General features: G+C 43.5%; 1 protein-coding gene across 2 annotated transcripts in view; it reads right to left on the reverse strand.

Moving 5' to 3' along the window:
• Positions 1-20,261, reverse strand: part of CYFIP2 (cytoplasmic FMR1 interacting protein 2) — a 50,610-nt gene that overhangs the window by 16,813 nt on the left and 13,536 nt on the right. For both annotated transcript variants that reach the window (XM_069763501.1, XM_069763502.1), the window contains 11 exons: positions 18,821-18,988; positions 13,850-13,939; positions 13,513-13,590; positions 12,842-12,943; positions 9,438-9,619; positions 7,612-7,708; positions 6,582-6,710; positions 6,127-6,231; positions 4,899-4,990; positions 3,751-3,868; positions 106-225 (listed from right to left, as the gene is read on the reverse strand). In XM_069763501.1, the coding sequence (XP_069619602.1) occupies positions 106-225; positions 3,751-3,868; positions 4,899-4,990; positions 6,127-6,231; positions 6,582-6,710; positions 7,612-7,708; positions 9,438-9,619; positions 12,842-12,943; positions 13,513-13,590; positions 13,850-13,939; positions 18,821-18,937 (1,230 nt within the window). In that variant the 5' untranslated portion in view covers positions 18,938-18,988. The remainder of the gene's footprint in view (positions 1-105; positions 226-3,750; positions 3,869-4,898; positions 4,991-6,126; positions 6,232-6,581; positions 6,711-7,611; positions 7,709-9,437; positions 9,620-12,841; positions 12,944-13,512; positions 13,591-13,849; positions 13,940-18,820; positions 18,989-20,261) is intronic.

Genomic DNA, 20,261 nt, shown 5'->3' on the forward strand with positions numbered 1-20,261 from the left:
TATAGGGCAGAGGGGATGTATATATGAGGGGGCGCGCGGTTCCAGAAGCGATGCCTGATAATAAATGATAGGGTTCTCAGATTCGGGTACCGGTACCCCACTCACCACTTCCATGACGTGGGCACTCCACTTAGACAGAAGCTGCAGACCCCTCAGTGCCAGGTCAAACAACTCTCGGTACTCTTCATCCGACTTCTGGCAGTCCAGACCTGAGCCTGTCACCACCTGCCGACAACAGGGCACAGATGTCACCGCCATCAGCTCTTACATCTCACTGTGTGACACGCACCAAGAGAAAGAAGGCCAATATCTGAGCAAGGCAAACCGGATGGAAGACCACCCGGATAAGAGTGCACAAGTGCAAAGAAACCTAATGCGTCTGCTGGCAATGAGAAATAATAGAGTGTACGGGGTATTAAAATAAAACAAAGGGAAATAAGTAACTAACAAACTCTAGAATCTCGCAAAAAAAGCGCAAAGGTTTGTCCCCCAGATGAAGCCTTCCAAGCGAAACACGTATCCGATGTAAAGGATCCATGGCTCCATGCTGTTCTTATCCAGGTGTTTTCCCATCCGGATTATCTGTATTCTGGTGACCTTGTGTTATCTCAATACTACTGATTCCATCTGTGTATTTTATTTTTGATGTATGAATAAACATGTGGTTTTATCTCAGTGACTGGCCTTTCTTTAGATACCTGCTACAGCGGGGAAAAAAAGTATTTAGTCAGCCACCAATTGTGCAAGTTCTCCCACCTAAAAAGATGAGAGAGGCCTGTAACTGAAATCATAGGTAGACCACAACTATGAGAGTCAAAATTGAGAAAACAAATCCAGAAAATCACCTTATCTGATTTGGCAAGATTTATTTTGCAAATTATGGTGGAAAATAAGTATTTGGTCATTAACAAAAGTTCATCTCAATATTTTGTTATATATCTTTTGTTGGCAATGACAGAGGTCAAACGTTTTCTGTAAGTCTTCACAAGGTTGCCACACACTGTTGTTGGTATGTTGGCCCATTCCTCCATGCAGATCTCCTCTAGAGCAGTGATGATTTGGGCCTGTCGATGGGCAACATGGACTTTCATCTCCCTCCAAAGGTTTTCTATGGGGTTGAGATCTGGAGACTGGCTAGGCCACTCCAGGACCTTCATATGCTTCTTACAAAGCCACTCCTTCGTTGTCCTGGCGGTGTGCTTGGGATTATTATCATGCTGAAAGACCCATCCATGTTTCATCTTCAATGCCCTTGCTCATGGAAGGAGGTTTGCACTCAAAATCTCACAATACATGGCACCATTCATTCTTTCATGTACACAGATCAGTCGTCCTGGTCCCTTTGCAGAGAAACAGCCCCAAAGCATGATGTTGCCACCCCCATGCTTCACAGTAGGCATGGTGCTCTTTGGATGCAACTCAGCATTCTGTCTCCTCCAAACACAACGAGCTTTGGTTCTACGAAACAGTTCTGCTTTGGTTTCATCAGACCATATGACATTCTCCCAATACTCTTCTGGATAATCCAAATGCTCTCTAGCAAACTTCAGACGGGCCCGGACATGTACTGGCTTAAGCAGGGGGACACGTCTGGCTCTGCAGGATCTGAGTCCCTAGTGTGTTACTGATGGTAGCCTTTGTTACGGTGGTCCCCGCTCTATGCAGGTCATTCACTAGGTCTCCGCATGTGGTTCTGGGATTTTTTCTCACCGTTCTTGTGATCACTTTGACCCCACGGGGTGAGATCTTGCATGGAGCCCCAGATCGAGGGAGATTATCAGTGGTCTTGTATGTCTTCCATTTTCTTATTATTGCTCCCACAGTTGATTTCATCACACCAAGCTGCTCGCCTATTGCAGATTCAGTCTTCCCAGCCTGGTGCAGGGCTACAATTTTGTTTCTGGTGTCCTAGGACAGCTCTTTGGTCTTCACCATAGTGGAGTTTGGAGTCAGACTGTTTGAGGTTGTGGACAGGAGTCTTTTATACTGATAACAAGTTCTAACAGGTGCAATTACTACAGGCAATGAGTGGAGGACAGAGGAGCCCCTTAAAGAAGTTACAGGTCTGTGAGAGACAGAAATCTTGCATGTTTTTAGGTGACCAAATACTTATTTTCCACCATAATTTGCAAAATAAATCTTGCCAAATCAGACAAGGTGATTTTCTGGATTTGTTTTCTCATTTTGACTCTCATAGTTGTGGTCTACCTATGATGCCAATTACAGGCCTCGCTCATCTTTTTAAGAGGGAGAACTTGCACAATTGGTGGCTGACTAAACGCTATTTTCCCCACTTACTTTTTATAAGAGTACATGATATAAGTGTCTGTACACAACTGTGCTTCTATCTATCTATCTATCTATCTATCTATCTATCTATCTATCTATCTATCTATCTGTTATCTACAGTGGTATGTAAAAGTGTGGGCACCCCTGGTCAAATTTACTGTTAATGTGAACAGTTAAGAAAGTTGAAGATTAAATGATCTCCAAAAATGCCTAAGGTTAAAGATGTCACATTCCCTTTGTATTTTAGGGGAATAAAATGTCATTTTCTACATTTAAAAAATTACAAGAAGAAAAATGGTCCAATGCAAATGTTTGGCCATCCTCAGAGATTTGTGTGCTCAGATAACGTTGACCAAGGTTTCAGACCTTAATTAGCCTGTTAGGGCTTGTTCACTCTCATCGTTAGGAACCACCAGGTGAGGCCAATTTCTCAGCTTTATAAAAAAAAACAGCCTCCTCAAACCTTGTGCCAAAAACAGCAGCCATGGGTTCTTCTAAGCAGCTGCCTAGCACTCTGGAAATGAAAATGGGGGAGGCTCACAAAGCAGGAGAAGGCTATAAGAAGATAGCAAAGTGTTTTCAAGTTGCTCTTTCCCCAGTTCAAAATGTAATTAAAAAATGGCAGTTAATAGGAACAGTGGAGGTCAAGAAAAGGTCTGGAAGACCAAGCAAAATTTCAGGGAGAACTGCTAGTAGGACTGCTAGAGAGGCAAATCAGAACCCCCACTTGACTGCATAAGACCTTCAGAAAGATTTAGCAGACTCTGGAGTTGTGGTACATTGTTCTACTGTTCAGGGACACCTGTACAAATATGGCTTCCATGGAAGAGTCATTATTAGAAAACCTCTGCTGCACCCTCATCATAAATTTCAGCGTCAGAAGTATGCAAAAGAACATCTAAACAAGCCTGATGCATTTTGGAAACAAGTCCTGTGGACCAATAAGGTTAAAACAGAACTCCAAGCATGGAGGTGGATCAATCATGCTTTGAGGTTGTGCTGCAGCCAATGGCACGGAGAACATTTCTCAGGTAGAGGGAAGAATGGATTCAATGAAATTTCAACAAATTCTTGGTGCAAACATAAAACCATCTGTAAAAAAGTTCAAGGTGAAAAGAGGAAGAGGATGGCTTCTACAAATGGATAATGATCCGAAACACACATCAAAATCCACAATAGATGACCTCAAAAGGAGCAAGATGAAGGATTTACAATGGCCTTCACAGTCCCCTGATCTGAACATCATTGAAAATCTGTGGCTAGACCTCAAAATAGCAGAGGATGTAAGACGACCCAGGAATCTCACAGAACTGGAAGAATGGATGAAAATCGATCACACAAGAACTGAAAGACTCTTGTCTGGCTACAAAAAGCATTTACAAGCTGTGAGACTTGCAAAAGGAGGAGCTACTAGATACTAACCGTGCGGGGTGCCCAATCTATCTAGCTATCGGTCCTTACCTCACTGTTGCTGTAGCGGGCCAGCTCGGAGATGAAGCGGATGTGGTCGTCTCGTATCTGTACCATCTGCTCACATATATTGTACTGCGGACTGATGCTGCTCTGGGTGCAGGTCCACCTGGGCAGGAAACAGCTGCTTTAAGCCTGCGGACGGCCTCCGAGGGGCGAGTGGAGAGAGGCTGTGAACACTGGTTAGGTAGGTGCTACCCTGATAGTGACAGCGGACTACTATACACAAGACTACCCAGTGAAGCCCTGCAGACATGACCCTTATACACTGAGTCTCCGACACTGCTCCCGATATGTGTTATTGTTTTCAGCACTGATGTAAAATCAACAGCGCTGCAGACAATCAGCGAGCTCAGCAGCTGGTGCCATCAACAGAGCAGCTGAGGGTACTGATTGGCTGCAGCGCTGTCGACATGACTTCAGCACTACAGACAATATCAGACATCGGGAGCAGCAGTGGAGACTTAGCACTGGACCCAGGGAAAGTGAGTAAAAGAGACTGCAGCCGGGCGGGACAGGATTTTTTGGAAATTAGAAGTGCCCTTTAAATAAAAATCTATCCCAACCCATGATTTAACCCTTTCGATCTTCTAGGAAATTCAGGTAGCCGTGCTCTCCTAGGCAGAACGTTCTGATACATTTTCCGGAGGAGTAACAGAGGGACGTCCCAATACAAAGCTCTAAGAAAAGATGTTATTTTAAAGGGCCATGCACTTTTTTTGGCACTAAACCTTTGCACGCATGAAAAAAAAATCAGACTCGAGAAGATACCACTAAAGGGTGAAAAGAATTTTCTAAAAATCTGTATACGCATACAGCTCCTGGTTATTTTAGCACGTAAATGCTCCCATACCCGGCTCTTACTAAGCATATCCAGAAAACATTGGGAACCCGTCTGCCAAATATGCCCAGAAAAATACCAGGACTTGGGGCACTAATACTAAAATACCCAGGAGCCGTATTAATACTACACTGACGCACGGCAGCAGTAAGCAGCTCTTGGCAGTAAAAGCGGAAAGACAATGAAAACACTTCACAACCACGAGCTGCTTAGTTCAGCAGTTAATTATTTCCTCTCCAATCAGTAAGTCGTCCTATAACCGCTCTCGTCCGGTCCAGACATTACGGCTTGCACTCACTTTGACTTGTTCTCCTCATAGTGAGCACTGGTCTTAATGTATCTGGCCAGCTCTATCTGCATGTCTCCAAAGAGCGGGACCACCTGCAGCTGCTGCAAGAGAAAACAAGAGATGGACTAAATAAAAAGATGGGGGTAATCTCTACGAGACCGCCGAACATAGGCTGGGGTTCATGAAACAGATCTGTACTGAGCCCTTCCTCTTTCTCCTTACTTAACCCTGCTGTTCTGTTCGGTCTGGGGAGACCTATTTTGAACTTTGGTATTTTTTGGGGTGTTCAAGATGCGGTTCTGAAACTTGTGGTTGATTGACTTAAATGAGGATGGGTCGGTCGGCCACGGGTTTCAGAGCCGCATCTTGAATATTTTAAAGAATATTGAAGTTCAAAGTCGGTCATTTTTGACCAACAGAACAGCAGGGTTAAAGGAGACTTATCATCAGGTCAAAAGTGCACAGATTTTGCACTTGTTTTATTCCCACTGCTCCTCTGGGTATTCCATTGTTTGTTTTTTTTAAATCCGCCATACGGATCCAGAGATATGGGCCTTTTAAGTTTAGTGCTAATTTTTATGGTCTCTATAAAGTGGGTGTGGCTCACAGGATTCTACAGGGGCGTGTCTTTTTGGCTGTCCTGTGAGCCACGCCCACTTTGTAAAGACCATAAAAATCACTAAATAAAAAGGCCCATATCTCTGGAACCGTATGGTGGATTTAAGAAAAACAAAAAGCGGTATACTCAGGGGATTAGCAGGAATACAAATATATATATATAAAAAAACCTGGACCTTTAAGTCCTGGTTACACAGCAGCGTAACTCCTCTGCCCTGATAATTTCGCACTATCGCCTGGGACTAAGCTTCAAAAAGTCGTTTTGTGCCGAAAATGACAATTCTAGGGTCCGAGCTGTGAAGAGCCGAGTGACTTTACTAAGCAAGACTTGTTAACCCGAGATAGCAGAGAATAAGGTGGCAGCAGTCCTAGAACAGAAGGACAGGAGCAAGGGGTCTATATGTCTCTAAAGTCCAGCACTGAGAATTTCAGAAAGTTCTTATAAAGTATCAAGGAAAATATCATATTCTTGAGCATAGATTTAAAGGGGAACTTTGGCCAAACATATAAACTGTTCTATATTTTGTGAAGGACCTAACAGGAAGGTGCAAGACACGGCGATTCTGTCACTGCTGGATCATGATGAACATGGCGCCCTGTAATGACCTTCACTCATCACCTTAAAGAATTTGTCAATTTTACTCAGGTTTATCCTCTTCTTAGCGTCCAGCTTGTAGATGTTACTGACGTTTCCGTCCATCAGGTAAAGTCCAAACCCCATCACCTGTAGGAGATGGTACAAGTCATTAGGACATGATCAGACGTGGAAGGTGATGTAGCCGCTCCGTGCACGAAGATATGACTAAAAGCCGGCGGCTCCTGGGAGAAAGTAACTTCATTTTCTCCCAGTAGCCGCAGTTTCATTAAGGAGGTTGAGCAGCAGTGAGATTAATCTGCAGGTAAATAGCGTTTACGGTTCTCTTTAAGGGGTTAAAGGGATAATCAAAAAAGTGCAGCCTTGTCTTCCAATGATCCTCCGCTTCTTGAAATTTTTGAGTGCATTTTTCATCCGTCAGCAAAAATGGAAAACTAATCTGCATTGCAAGAACTATTGCCCGGGTGGGAGCCGCTCACCTTCAGCAGCATGTGCTTCTCGCTCGGGGTCAGGTACATTTTGTTCTCGTAGTAATCCACGCAGATGTTGACTATGTCGGCCAGAAGCTCTTCATAACCAGGAATCACCTCCAGCTGCTGGTGCAGGCACTGAAAAGACAGGACATTATAAGACCGCCATACTTCTTACTGGAATATTTCGGACTGGCGCGTCGACACATCTAGAAATATTTGCGTATAATATCAGAACGTCACCTTTTGACGTGAGGATGATCATACAAAGAAGAGCGGCATCATGTAGACGCCGCTCATCTCTTCCAGTAGACGCTCGGGTCAGCTGTCACTCAAAAGTGCAAGATCTGGAAACACTGACACCAGCCCCTCAATCCAAAAAGACCCCCCAAAAAGAGGTTCTTCAGTAGCTGCCAGGGCTCTGGAGTGAGTAAGCAAAACCTCTGACTCCGACTCCTCAATTTCCATGACACCGGCTCCGACTCTGACTCCAACAAAATGGGCTCCGACTCCGACTCCACAGCCCTGGTAGCTGCAATGTGAATTATATCATACTGCATCCCAGCTGCTGCAGAACTTCTTAATATCCTAGATGCTGCAGAACTTCTTTTTTTTTTCAATGGCGGATGGCTTTTTACATTGATCAAGTAATGGTGGATAGGAAACTCTATCTACTCTCAGGTTATTATAAACCGTGATGGATTTGCGGTCAGGACATGGCTTTACGGTAAAAAAAAAAAAAAAAAGAAGTTACGCAGCAGCTCAGGAATCTAGTTTATTCCTATTTCAGGACATTAGTTATCACCCTGTCCTCTATAAATGCACTCAGTTTGCGATTTTGTGCTTTTGTACAGAGTATTTCCCGGGAACCGATCGGTGACGCAATTTTCGGGCGGCACTGGATGGTTCCTGGGGGACATAGCTAATAACAACTAAGAATGATGGAAGGTAGGAAAAAGCTAAAGAATATAATGAAGAGAAAAACTAATAATTCGCACATAAAACATAACAAATAAAAGCTGCAAAATATTTAAGCTACCTGAGTGATCCTGTTATGGTTGGCCAAGAACATGGAGAGGTTCTGTGACTCTTGGATAGATTGGGGGTCAGCCATCTTTCGTAGGAACTGGGCAGCACTGCCAAGAAGGAGGAGTGAGTAATAAAATGAGGATAAAACACACATACAATCATAATATTTTTATCTCTTTTACAGTGAAGGACCCTTGGGTCAGTTTGTCTCCAAATTTGCTCTTCCGAATTCTGAGCGACGGTGGAAAATTTAGGATCAAGAGAAGATTTATTCTCTTCTTGGGATCCAACCTGGTCGCCTATCTAAAAAAAGAGGTCCGTCCGCTCCATGGTCACAGACCAGAAACAGAGAGCCACCCTGACACTATGTATTCTTACTTTCCTCCTCTACATCCAGTGATGGGTTTTGCACCCTCTTCCCGGCTCTTTCTGTTAAACAGAACGGTTGAAAAATGACCAAAGTCCATCAAGTTCAACCGATGGATGGGAAAAGATAAAAGGTCCGCCACATAAGAGCTAAGGTTTCCCTACTGATATCAACTCTCGATCCACTGGACTAAACATTCAGAAAATAATTTACATAATTATTTATGCTTTTTCTTACAAAAAAAAGCCTCTAAGCCATTTTTTTCAAACAATGGAGGGATCCTACTGTGGCCGGTTCCTGAGGTAAGACTAATCCCTAGACTAACAGTCCTTATGGTAAAGAAGCCTGGTGTCCTCTGGAGATTGAACCTTTCTTTCTCTGAATAGAGGCAGTGCCCATTTTTTTGTAGTTCCAGGACCTCCTTTTGTATGAACTATTGCCAAGAACCGAACTACATATTCCAGATGAGGTCGCGATAACGCTTTGTAAAGTGGTACTACTACATCCATGCCCTGCGAGTTCTTCGGCGCACACCTCTGACATCATACTCCCAGGCATTACTGCCTGAGTATTCAGGTAGTTGGTGTCCGTGCCACTACTTGGACTGCTTCATCACTCCTGAATCACTTGAAGCATCCATCTCTGGAATATCTGCCTTACTGTTAGTCAGTTCTGCCCTAGACTTGTGACAAATCCAGCTCTCTTACATCACTGAGTACTCTGCTGTGCTGCTGGCCAGTCCTATCTTGGACATGTGAAAAACCAACCTCTGCTACATCTCTGGGTACTCTGCTATACCGCTGGTCATTTCTGCTTTGGCCTTATGATAAACTCAATTTTGCTATACCGGTAAGTAAACTCTGCTGCTCCGCTTCCAGTTTCGCATTGGACTCTATGACAAATTCAGCTCTGTTACTTTGCTGTGTCAACTCTGCTGTTCTATTTGGAAATTCTGTAAACTCAGCTCTGCTACCTCGATGAGTTAACTCTGCCTCACCGCCGGTCCATCCTGCCTTAGTGCCTCCTATATCACCGAGCACCGGTTCTCCGGATCCTCATCACTGAGTCTACTCTGCTTCCTTGTAGACTACAACACATCTGTTGCCAACTTCTGCTCCATCAGATCCTTTGATTCCTATTTACTCCTCCAGTCGCCATTCTGGACCCACCACTTCCCATGTTCTTCACGGACCTTTCTGCTGCACCAACGTCATCGTTCCGTGCTGTATAACAACTGCTTATCTGCACCAAGAGCTTTGGAGGATCCAACTCCCCAGATGAGACGTGACCCGTATAAATCTTATTGTTAACCCGTGGTGAGGTTTACTCAACCAGTTATCGATGAACTATTTGGCCACTGGGGCACAGCAATGAGCCTAGAAGCAGCTCTTATTGGTGAGTCTCCCCTCATCCCATCAATCAGAGCTACAGAATAATGACTAATAACCATGGTTCTCATGGATTCTCACCGTTTGTACGCAGAATGATCGTTCTTCACGCTGCACTTCATGTTTTTAAGCTCATCCAGCACGGCAAACATATTGATGAACTTTCCTAAGGTGAGTAGATAGGCCTCCGACACAAAGTCTTTCCGGCGCTCTGCGTGACACAATCGTTTCACCTCATTGCAGAATCTCTCAATGGCTTTACGCTGTAAGGAAGCACAAGGCAAAAATTAAGCTGCTGTGACCTTACATGTAGGTGTTAGTAAGGTAAGCTGCTGTGACCTTACAAGTAGGTGTTAGTAAGGTAAGCTGCTGTGTCCTTACAAGTAGGTGTTAGTAAGGTAAGCTGCTGTGACCTTACAAGTAGGTGTTAGTAAGGTAAGCTGCTGTGACCTTACAAGTAGATGTCAGTAAGGTAAGCTGCTGTGACCTTACAAGTAGATGTCAATAAGGTAAGCTGCTGTGACCTTACAAGTAGGTGCTAGTAAGATAAGCTGCTGTGACCTTACAAGTAGGTGCTAGTAAGGTAAGCTGCTGTGACCTTACAAGTAGGTGTTAGTAAGGTAAGCTGCTGTGACCTTACAAGTAGGTGTCAGTAAGGTAAGCTGCTGTGTCCTTACAAGTAGGTGTTAGTAAGGTAAGCTGCTGTGTCCTTACAAGTAGGTGTTAGTAAGGTAAGCTGCTGTGACCTTACAAGTAGATGTCAGTAAGGTAAGCTGCTGTGACCTTACAAGTAGGTGCTAGTAAGATAAGCTGCTGTGACCTTACAAGTAGGTGTTAGTAAGGTAAGCTGCTGTGACCTTACAAGTAGGTGTCAGTAAGGTAAGCTGCTGTGACCTTACAAGTAGGTGTTAGTAAGGTAAGCTGCTGTGACCTTACAAGTAGGTGTTAGTAAGGTAAGCTGCTGTGACCTTACAAATAGGTGTTAGTAAGGTAAGCTGCTGTGACCTTACAAGTAGGTGCTAGTAAGGTAAGCTGCTGTGACCTTACAAGTAGACGTTAGTAAGGTAAGCTGCTGTGACCTTACAAGTAGATGTCAGTAAGGTAAGCTGCTGTTACCTTACAAGTAGTTGTTAGTAAGGTAAGCTGCTGTGACCTTACAAGTAGGTGTCAGTAAGGTAAGCTGCTGTGACCTTACAAGTAGATGTCAGTAAGGTAAGCTGCTGTGACCTTACAAGTAGATGTTAGTAAGGTAAGCTGCTGTGACCTTACAAGTAGGTGCTAGTAAGGTAAGCTGCTGTGACCTTACAAGTAGGTGTCAGTAAGGTAAGCTGCTGTGACCTTACAAGTAGATGTCAGTAAGGTAAGCTGCTGTGACCTTACAAGTAGATGTTAGTAAGGTAAGCTGCTGTGACCTTACAAGCAGGTGCTAGTAAGGTAAGCTGCTGTGACCTTACAAGTAGGTGTTAGTAAGGTAAGCTGCTGTGACCCTACAAGTAGGTGCTAGTAAGGTAAGCTGCTGTGACCTTACGAGTAGATGTCAGTAAGGTAAGCTGCTGTGACCTTACAAGTAGATGTCAGTAAGGTAAGCTGCTGTGACCTTACAAGTAGATGTCAGTAAGGTAAGCTGCTGTGACCTTACAAGTAGATGTTAGTAAGGTAAGCTGCTGTGACCTTACAAGTAGGTGTTAGTAAGGTAAGCTGCTGTGTCCTTACAAGTAGGTGCAAGTAAGGTAAGCTGCTGTGACCTTACAAGTAGATGTCAGTAAGGTAAGCTGCTGTGACCTTACAAGTAGATGTCAGTAAGGTAAGCTGCTGTGTCCTTACAAGTAGGTGCTAGTAAGGTAAGCTGCTGTGACCTTACAAGTAGGTGCTAGTAAGGTAAGCTGCTGTGACCTTACAAGTAGGTGTTAGTAAGGTAAGCTGCTGTGACCTTACAAGTAGATGTTAGTAAGGTAAGCTGCTGTGTCCTTACAAGTAGGTGCTAGTAAGGTAAGCTGCTGTGACCTTACAAGTAGGTGTTAGTAAGGTAAGTTGCTGTGACCTTACAAGTAGGTGCTAGTAAGGTAAGCTGCTGTGACCTTACAAGTAGGTGTTAGTAAGGTAAGCTGCTGTGACCTTACAAGTAGGTGCTAGTAAGGTAAGCTGCTGTGACCTTACAAGTAGGTGTTAGTAAGGTAATCTGCTGTGACCTTACAAGTAGGTGTCAGTAAGGTAAGCTGCTGTGATTTCACAAGTAGGTGTCAGTAACGTAAGCTGCTGTGATCTCACAAGTAGGTGTCAGTAATGTAAGCTGCTGCGATCTTACAACTGAGAGTCAGTAGGGTAAGCAACTGTGACCTCACAAATAGGTGTCAGAAAGCTAAGCTGCTGGGACCTTACAAGCGAGTGTCAGTAAAATAAATGCTGTGATCTTTACAAGTGCGTGTCAGTAAGGTAAGCAGATGTGACCTTTCAAGTGAATGTCAGTAAGATAAGCAGCTATGACCTTACAAGTAAGTGTCTGTATTGTAAGCTGCTCTGATCGTACAAGTAAGTGTCAGCAAGGAACGCTGCTTTGATCTTACAAGTGGGTGTCAGTAAGGTAAATGCTGTGTTCTCACAAGTAGGTGTCAGTAAGGTAAGCTGCTGTGATCTTATAAGTGAATGTCAGTAAGGTAAGCAGCAATAATCTTACAAGTGTCAGTAAGTTAAGCAGCTATGACCTTACAAGTACATGTCTGTAAGTTAAGCTGCTGTGATCTTCCAAGTAAGTGTCAGTAAGGTAAACAGCTTTGACCTTACAAATAGGTGTTAGTAAGGTAAACAGCTGTGACCTTACACATAGGTGTCAGAAAGCTGTGCTGCTGTGATCTTAAAAGTAGGTGAATGTAATGTAAGCTGCTGTGATCTTACAAGTAAGTGTCAGTAAGGTAAACAGCTGTGACCTTACAAGTAGGTGTACGTAATGTAAGCTGCTGTGATCTTCCAAGTAAGTGTCAGTAAGGTTAGCTGTGGGGACCTTCCAAGCCGCTGTCAGTAAGATAAACTGCTGTGATCTTACACGTAGGTGTCAGTAAGATAAACTGCTGTGATCTTACACGTAGGTGTCAGTAAGATAAACTGCTGTGATCTTACACGTAGGTGTCAGTAAGATAAACTGCTGTGATCTTACAAGTAACTGTCAGTGAGGTAAGCTGCTGTGGGGACCTTCCAAGCCGCTGTCAGTGAGGTAAGCTGCTGTGATCCTACAAGTAAGTGTCAGTAAGGTAAGCTGCTGTGATCCTACAAGTAGGTGTCAGTAAGGTAAGCTGCTGTGACCTTAAAAGTTGGTGTGAGTAAGGTGAGTTGTAGGTGATCTTACAAGTAGGTATCAGCCTATAATGAAGCAGTAAAGCACACACAATAATGTCACTTGTGAACACATCATTATACATTTTTGGAATATTACATCAAGTGATTTAGTATTGAAACAATTTATTAAATGTTATAAAGGTCGAATATCTTACTTGAAAATACATGAACTTCATTAATTTTGTGACTTCGGGTTCCAACACTTCCACTGTCTTCTCATAAATCTCCACGCGGTTTGGCTGCTCATTGCACTTCACCTGACAAGACACATTGGCAGCTGATTTATGTCGTCAATGTTTTTTTTTAAAGGGGTACACAATCCATAGTCACATGAAAGATGGTACCAATTCCAGGGTCCAAATTTTCTAACCCCCAAAAAAATGTACAGTACATCAGAGATTTCCACTACAGTGGCATCATACAGCAGATATTGCAAATTTCAGCAGAATCATCAGCATTCAGACATTGTGGAAGAATGAACTGTATAATTTTTAGACATACCCCAAAAATTATCTTCATCGTTACAACATGGCGGATTACAGGAAAGAACCTGAGAGGTCATACAGTCCAGTCTAGAGAGGAACCACACACATGAACTAGCTGTAACAGTTAGCACCGTGCCATCTGGTACCTGCTTAATACCTTCCCTCCAACATAAGCCTGCAGCTGTTGTATACTCCAACATAACTGTCTATGTAATAGGCTGGGTTAGTTAGCGCTCACAGAGAAGACTCCAAAGAAGTAGACCTTTCATATCTTGAAGATATCAGGTCCATATTATCGCACATGAATGGGATAATGATTTGACCTCAACTTCATTACTTACTTGTGGAATGGCTCTAGAACAGCTTCTCCATGTATACAACATTACGGCATACTCCTGCCCCTCCTCCAACATCTCATTCTGCAGGTAATGAGAAGAAAAACAATTAATTGAATCAGAAAGAGTCTTCCGATGTCTAAACAATAACCGAGCGCTGCTGCTTGCTGATCGGAGTGCTTGTCAGCAGTCTTTTGAGCTATCGGTTGGGGTCTCAGGACCCGGAACCCCACCGATCTGCGACATATTTAAGGGGAAATAAAATGTAAAAAAAAATATTGAAACACATAGGTACCCTTTAAATCCAGACCAATCTTGTGAGCCGTTTATCACAATTACTCACCATGCTAGAATGAACAGTAGCTTGTTCTATGTATCTGGCGATGCCAGTAACGAAAGCATTCCGGTCCTCGAAGTTGGTATCAAAGTTAGCCTGCAAGAAAAAGAGGCAACGTAAGCTCATAATTCATCTTAGAAATGATGGAAAAGAAGAATAAAAAAGGTTTCTGGTAGTGTTCTTCACAGAAGTTTTAGTATGCCTTTCTTGTAAAAGTTTGGGCACCTGGTCAAAATTACTGTTATTGTGTACAGTTAAGCAAGTTGAAAATGAAATGATCTCTAAAAGGCCTAAAGTTAAAGATGACACATTTCCTTTGTATTTTTAGGCAAAAAAATATATATATTTTGATCGTTTACAATTTAAAAATTACAAGAAGAAAAATTGGTTGATGCATGGTTAGTACCTAGTAGCACTCCATTATGAAAGTATCACAGCTTGTAAACGCTTTTTGAACCCAGACAAGAGTCTTTCAGTTCTTGTCTGAGAGATTTTCATCCATTCTTCCTTGCAAAATTCATCCAGTTCTGTGAGATTCCTGGGTCGTCTTACATCCTCTGCTATTTTGAGGTCTAGCCACAGATTTTCAATGATGTTCAGATGAGGGGACTGTGAGGGCCATTGTAAAACCTTCAGCTTGCACTTTTTGTGGTTGTCTATTGTGGATTTTGACGTGTGTTTAGGATCATTATCCATTTGTAGAATCCATCCTCTTTTCAACTTCAGCTTTTTTTTACAGGTGGTGTTATGTTGGCATCAAGAATTTGTTGAAATTTCATAATTGAATCCATTCTTCCCTCTACCTGGGAAATGTTCCCCGTACCATTGGCTGCAACCCAACCGCAAAGCAAGACTGATCCACCCCCATGCTTAATGTTTAATGAGATGTTCTTTTCCTGAAATTCTGTGCCCTTTTTTCTCCACACATACCTTTGATCATTGTGGTCCATCAGTTCTATTTTAACGTCATCGGTCCACAGGACTTGTTTCCAAAATACATCAGGCTTGTTTAGATGTTCTTTTGCATACTTCTGACACTGAATTTTATGGTGAGGACGCAGGACAAGTTTCTTCTGATTGTAAGGAGAAGAACCCAGCTAGGCGTGCTTCCTCCATGACGGGTCCAGCGCTGTTGGGGCTGTCACCTATGTTGCAAGGAGAGGACTTAGGGCCCCGGACCGTTCCCCTCACTTGAGGAAAGGTGGCGTGGCTCAGCTGAGGGAACTGCAGTGTGCAAGTGATCAGTTTGGGTGGGAACTTCGAACGAGCGAGACGCCTGTGGGAAGGCTAGAGCTGTGAGGCGACGCGGAGGATTAGGTCCAAACCTGAGACGTCACAGAGATACCTCTAGAAACTGTCGACTGAGTGCTGTACTGACCTCGCTAACACCGCTGACTCTGCCGACATCACTAACTGTGAGGGATAAGGTCTGTGAGCGGGATGTAGGTGCAAATCTATACGGTGCGACAAACCGGGCTGCCCGTTGTGAACTGTGCTTTGAGAGTGCTGCACGCCTCCGTCGTCCTGGGACAATCACAGCTGGTGATAAGGACGTATTCTTCTCGGCCTCCATCACTTCTGTGCCCAAGACCCGCGTCAGAACCACGAGGAAGCACCGCCAACGTCAGGACCATGAGAAAACACCGCCATCTTCAGAATTCTGGACACCGACTTCCTCAGACCCTTACTGCGTCACAGTCTAGGCATCACCAGCAATTTTCAGGAGTTCAACAGTGACTGGCGCCAGAGTGATAAGTCTTTATCATTGAATTTGCTGTCTAGTTTGTTCTGTTACTTAAGTTATTGTTTGTTGTTACTGGCTGTATTAGGGAAAATTATCCCTCCGTTCCCTCCCTGCGTGGAGAATTCGCTGTACAATAAACCCCTGTTACCCTTGGTCTGTATATGATCCGTTATTGTATCCTACGTGCCTGCTGTCTCCTCACATGATGACTCTTCCATGACAGCCATATTTGTGCAGATGTGTTTGAACAATAGAACAATGTGCCTCAACTCCAGAGTCTGCTAAATCTTTCGGAAGGTCTTTTGCAGTCAAGCGGGAGTTCTGATTTGCCTCTTTATGTCTCGAGTGTGTCACGTCCTCCTAGGAGATCTGGGGTTAGGCGATCATTATGTACTGTGAATTGCAGGTCTTCCATTTAGCCTGTGTGTTTTGTTCCTCATATTAAATGAACTTTCCTTTGGCGCTGAAGAGGTTAACAACTCTTTGTATGCTGGTTAGAGACATGCAGTTCCAACTTGCAGCTGCTCCTGTCTTGCTCATTTCCTCTCTCTCTAAAACCTGACCAGACCTTCTCATCCCTGCCTGTGAAAGTTTTACTTCCTGGCTTGCTGGAGTTGGTGTACTGAAGTTGGAATTCGTAGGTGCTGCTGGTGATTGTTGGCTGCTGTTTTTGGGTGTAAGCTTTCTCCATTAGCCTATTCCCATTTGGTTTGCACCTTCCTATCCTTCCCTTTATTCCTCTCTACTCTTGGTGAGTGTTTTTGTATTTAAGTTGCTTTATGTTATCCCTGTGTTTCTTATGTGTATATACACTACCATACGTATCCCAGGTCTCCTGGGGGAGAGAAAGCTTGGGACGTTAACAGGAGCATAGTAACGTCGGAGACTCGAGCCTCTCTACCTTCAAGAGTACCCCCGGGACAGGAACAGTTAAGGTCCCAGTTCCAGGGACAGTTTGAGGCCCCCACTGCCTTACCAAAAACCGTCACAGTGTGACCCTCTAGCAGTCCTATGAGCAGCTCACACTGAAATTTTGCTTTGTCTTCCAGACCTTATCTTGACCTCCACTGTTCCTGGTAACTGCCATTTCTTAATTACATTTCGAACTGAGGAAAGGGCAACTTGAAAACACTTTGCTATCTTCATATCTTTTTCTGCTTTGGGGGCCTCCACCATTTTCAGCTACCTAGAAGAACCCATGGCTGCTGTTTTGGTGCAAGACTAGAGGAGGCTGGGTTTTTGTATAGCTTGGAAATTTGCATCACCTGGCCTTTGCTAACGGTGACAGTGAACAAGTCATAACCGTAACAGGCTAATTAAGGTCTGAAACCTTGATCAAAGTTATCTGAGCACACAAATCTTCAAGGGTGCCCAACGGTTTGCATTTGCCCATTTTCCTTTTTGCAATTTTAAAAATGAAAAAAAAAAGACAATATAAATATTTTTTATGTCTAAAATACAAAGAAAATTAGTCATCTTTAACTTTAGACCTTTTAGAGATCATTTCCTCTTTAACTTGCTGAACTGTTCACACTAACATAGGCATTTATTTATACCCACACACAGATGGATAAGCGGACAGTCATCTGTTAGTGGCTAGCACATTTATCAGCCCTTGTGTGAAAAAACATGATCAATATACGAATGACAATTGGCTGAGTAATTCATAATGATTTTGTTACGTACCTGCCCAGGATCCGTGCCTTGCTCCCCTCACCTTGGTCCACTGAACTTGGTTGTGCTCCACATCAGGCTTTGCAGATGGCCCAGTGTGATTCCACATGATCATCTGCCTGGGCCTGTGTCTTGGTATCCAGACTTTCTAGTTACTCCAGAGTTCTTCCTGCTACATGTTCCAGGATCTCTTCTACATGTCCACCTGCAACTTCCAGGATGTCTCCTGTCTGCCTGCGGCTTCCAGTACCTCTGCTAACTGTTTCCGGTCTTCCAGGACCTATGCTGTGTCTTGGTATCCAGACTTTCTAGTTAATCCAGAGTTCTTTCTGCTACCTGTTCCAGGATCTCTTCTACATGTCCACCTGCAACTTCCAGGATGTCTCCTGTCCGCCTGCGGCTTCCAGTACCTCTGCTAACTGATCCCGGTCTTCCATTACCTATGCTACATGTCAACCTGAGGATTCCAGGATGTCTCCTGTCTGCCTGTTACTTCCAGTACCTCTGCTACCTCTACATCGTCTTCAGTGACCTCTGCTACCTGTTCCCATTCCTCCAGGACTTCTGGTACTGGTTCACAATCTTCCAGGACCTCTGCTACCTGTTTACGTTCTCCAGGACCTCGCTATCTGTCTGCGGTTTCCAGGACCTCAGCTGTATTCTTTCTCTAGAACCTCTACTATCTGTCTGCGGTTTCCAGGACCTCTGCTACATGTCTTCTTTCTCTAGAACCTCTACTATCTGTCTGCGGTTTCCAGGACCTCTGCTACCTGTCTTCTTTCTCTAGAACTTCTACTATCTGTCTGCGGTTTCCAGGATCTCCGCTACCTGTTTTGGGACTCCTATCTGTCTGCCTCAACTGCCTGCTGCACTAAGGCCTGTGGCCAATGTCCCCACCCAGACCTTAGTCTTTGATTATTCACCTCACCCAGTGAGCCTAACAGATTTGTTTATAATGTCATGTCCCATTACAGGCAGAGAAATGATTTATAACTGTCTGGGAGGTAGCTTGCTTTTACAGAAAGCTGTCTCCCATGCATTTACAGGAAACCGGGACTCAACATCCATATTCTGTTGGGCTTCCCGGCCATCAGGTCTGACATGATTGAGGATAAAGGACACCGTTGACCTCAGCACCTGCTATAGGCCTTTATCCACTTTCCGATATTGATCTAACCCATGTCTCTGCATACATCGGCACCAAGAATTGTGGAAGGTGTTTCTTTCCAAGACTTTAATATTGTTGATCTATTGTTAGTATAGGTCATTACTATCAAATCAGTGGGAGTCCAACTCCCGGTAACCCCATTGGTTGGCTGATTAAAAGGGCGCAGTGCACCAGAACTGGGACAGTTCTGTACACTTTATAGTGGTCACGAGCTGTGCCACTTCCAGTGCATCACTGCCCTATTATTCAGTTGATCGGTGTGGGGGCCGTAAGCTGGACCGCCACCAATCTGATATTGATGACCTATCCTAAGTCCTGGAAGAACCCTGTATATTAAAATTTACCCAGTAACGTACCAATGTAAGAACAGGAGCGTGTGGATTTAGGTTACCTGGTACATTATGGAGGACGGCGGAGGCTCGATGCATGGCTGCTGGTCAGGGAGGGGCAGCTCCTCCAGTAGGTCCACGTTAGATAACGCATCTTCCAGCGTCACGTGGGTGGTCATGCTGAGTAAATCCGGTAGCACCAGTCTCTAGGGATTTTGTGACAAATTTACCTGGACCAAAAAAAAAGAAGAAAAATAGCAACAGTGATATTATCAATATAATTCTATTTTTGGGGGCCATTCTTCTAACAAAATTAAATGATCAATGGTAGGATTGCTGTTTTTATCAGGTGACAGTGCCATCGATTTTTTTTAAAGGCGTCTGACCCTTTTTTTGCGGAAGACGTCCATGATGTTAAAGTGACACACACTAATGTATTATAGAAGCTGGTCTAGTCACCTAGGAGGTCCAAAAAAATACAATTAAAGGGATTTTACCATGACAGTTATGCCCTATCCATGCAGAGCACCATTCGTGGGATCACGGGAGGTCCCAGCAGTCGGACCACCCAGCGATCAGTAGGTTATCCCATATCCTATGGATTCTACCACAACTGTAATGATAATAAAAAAAAGAAAAACTATGGCAGAATTGCTATTTTTTTTTCTTTAAAAGACTTTATAAAAAATGAATCAATAAAATACCGTAGACATTCCACAAAACAGCAATAAAAGCCTCAACCCTTTTCATATAGTTTTCAAACATTTAAAAAAAAAATAAAGAAATAAACTTAGTATCACCAAATTGCTGTTTTTCTTCCATTCTTTCCCCCCCAAAAAAGAGTTATAAAAGTTAATCAATAAGTTATACCTACACCGAAAATTGTGACAAGGACAAATACATCGTGTTTGGCAAAATAATAAACAGAAGTGTGAACAAGGGGGGAGGGGAAGAAGTATTACCAGTAGTGGAGGCGCAGTATGGGTGCAGCTACAGGATTTTACCAATACATCAAATCCTAAATGTAAGAAAGTGCAAAACCTAATGTGATCACCATTTCCTTCAAGCTGCGTTATATTTCTAATTTCTGGTGCATCCTGCACTATATTTTTAATTTTGGGGGTATTTGCACTGTATTTCTTATTCTGGGGGCATGTTGGACTATATTTCTCATTTTGGGGGCATCCTGAGCTATATTTCTCATTTTGGGGCATTCTGTGCTATATTTCATATGTTTGGGGAATTCTACACTATATTTTTTATTTGGAGGATATTCCGTGCTTTATTTCTTATTTTGGGGGCATTACGTGCTATATTTCTTATTCTGGGACATTCTGCACTATATTTCTAAATTTGAGGAGGCAGTCACCATACCATGACAATGTTATAATTATATATGTGATATCATATGAAGTCATCACTTTAGTTTGGTTTCGTCTCAATTAACCTCAACGGAAGCTTTTCTCAACCTACATACAGGAAATGCACAGAAGACGGAGCAGT

The sequence above is a fragment of the Ranitomeya imitator genome, chromosome 4 (genome assembly GCF_032444005.1).
Source record: "Ranitomeya imitator isolate aRanImi1 chromosome 4, aRanImi1.pri, whole genome shotgun sequence".
NCBI lineage: Eukaryota > Metazoa > Chordata > Amphibia > Anura > Dendrobatidae > Ranitomeya > Ranitomeya imitator.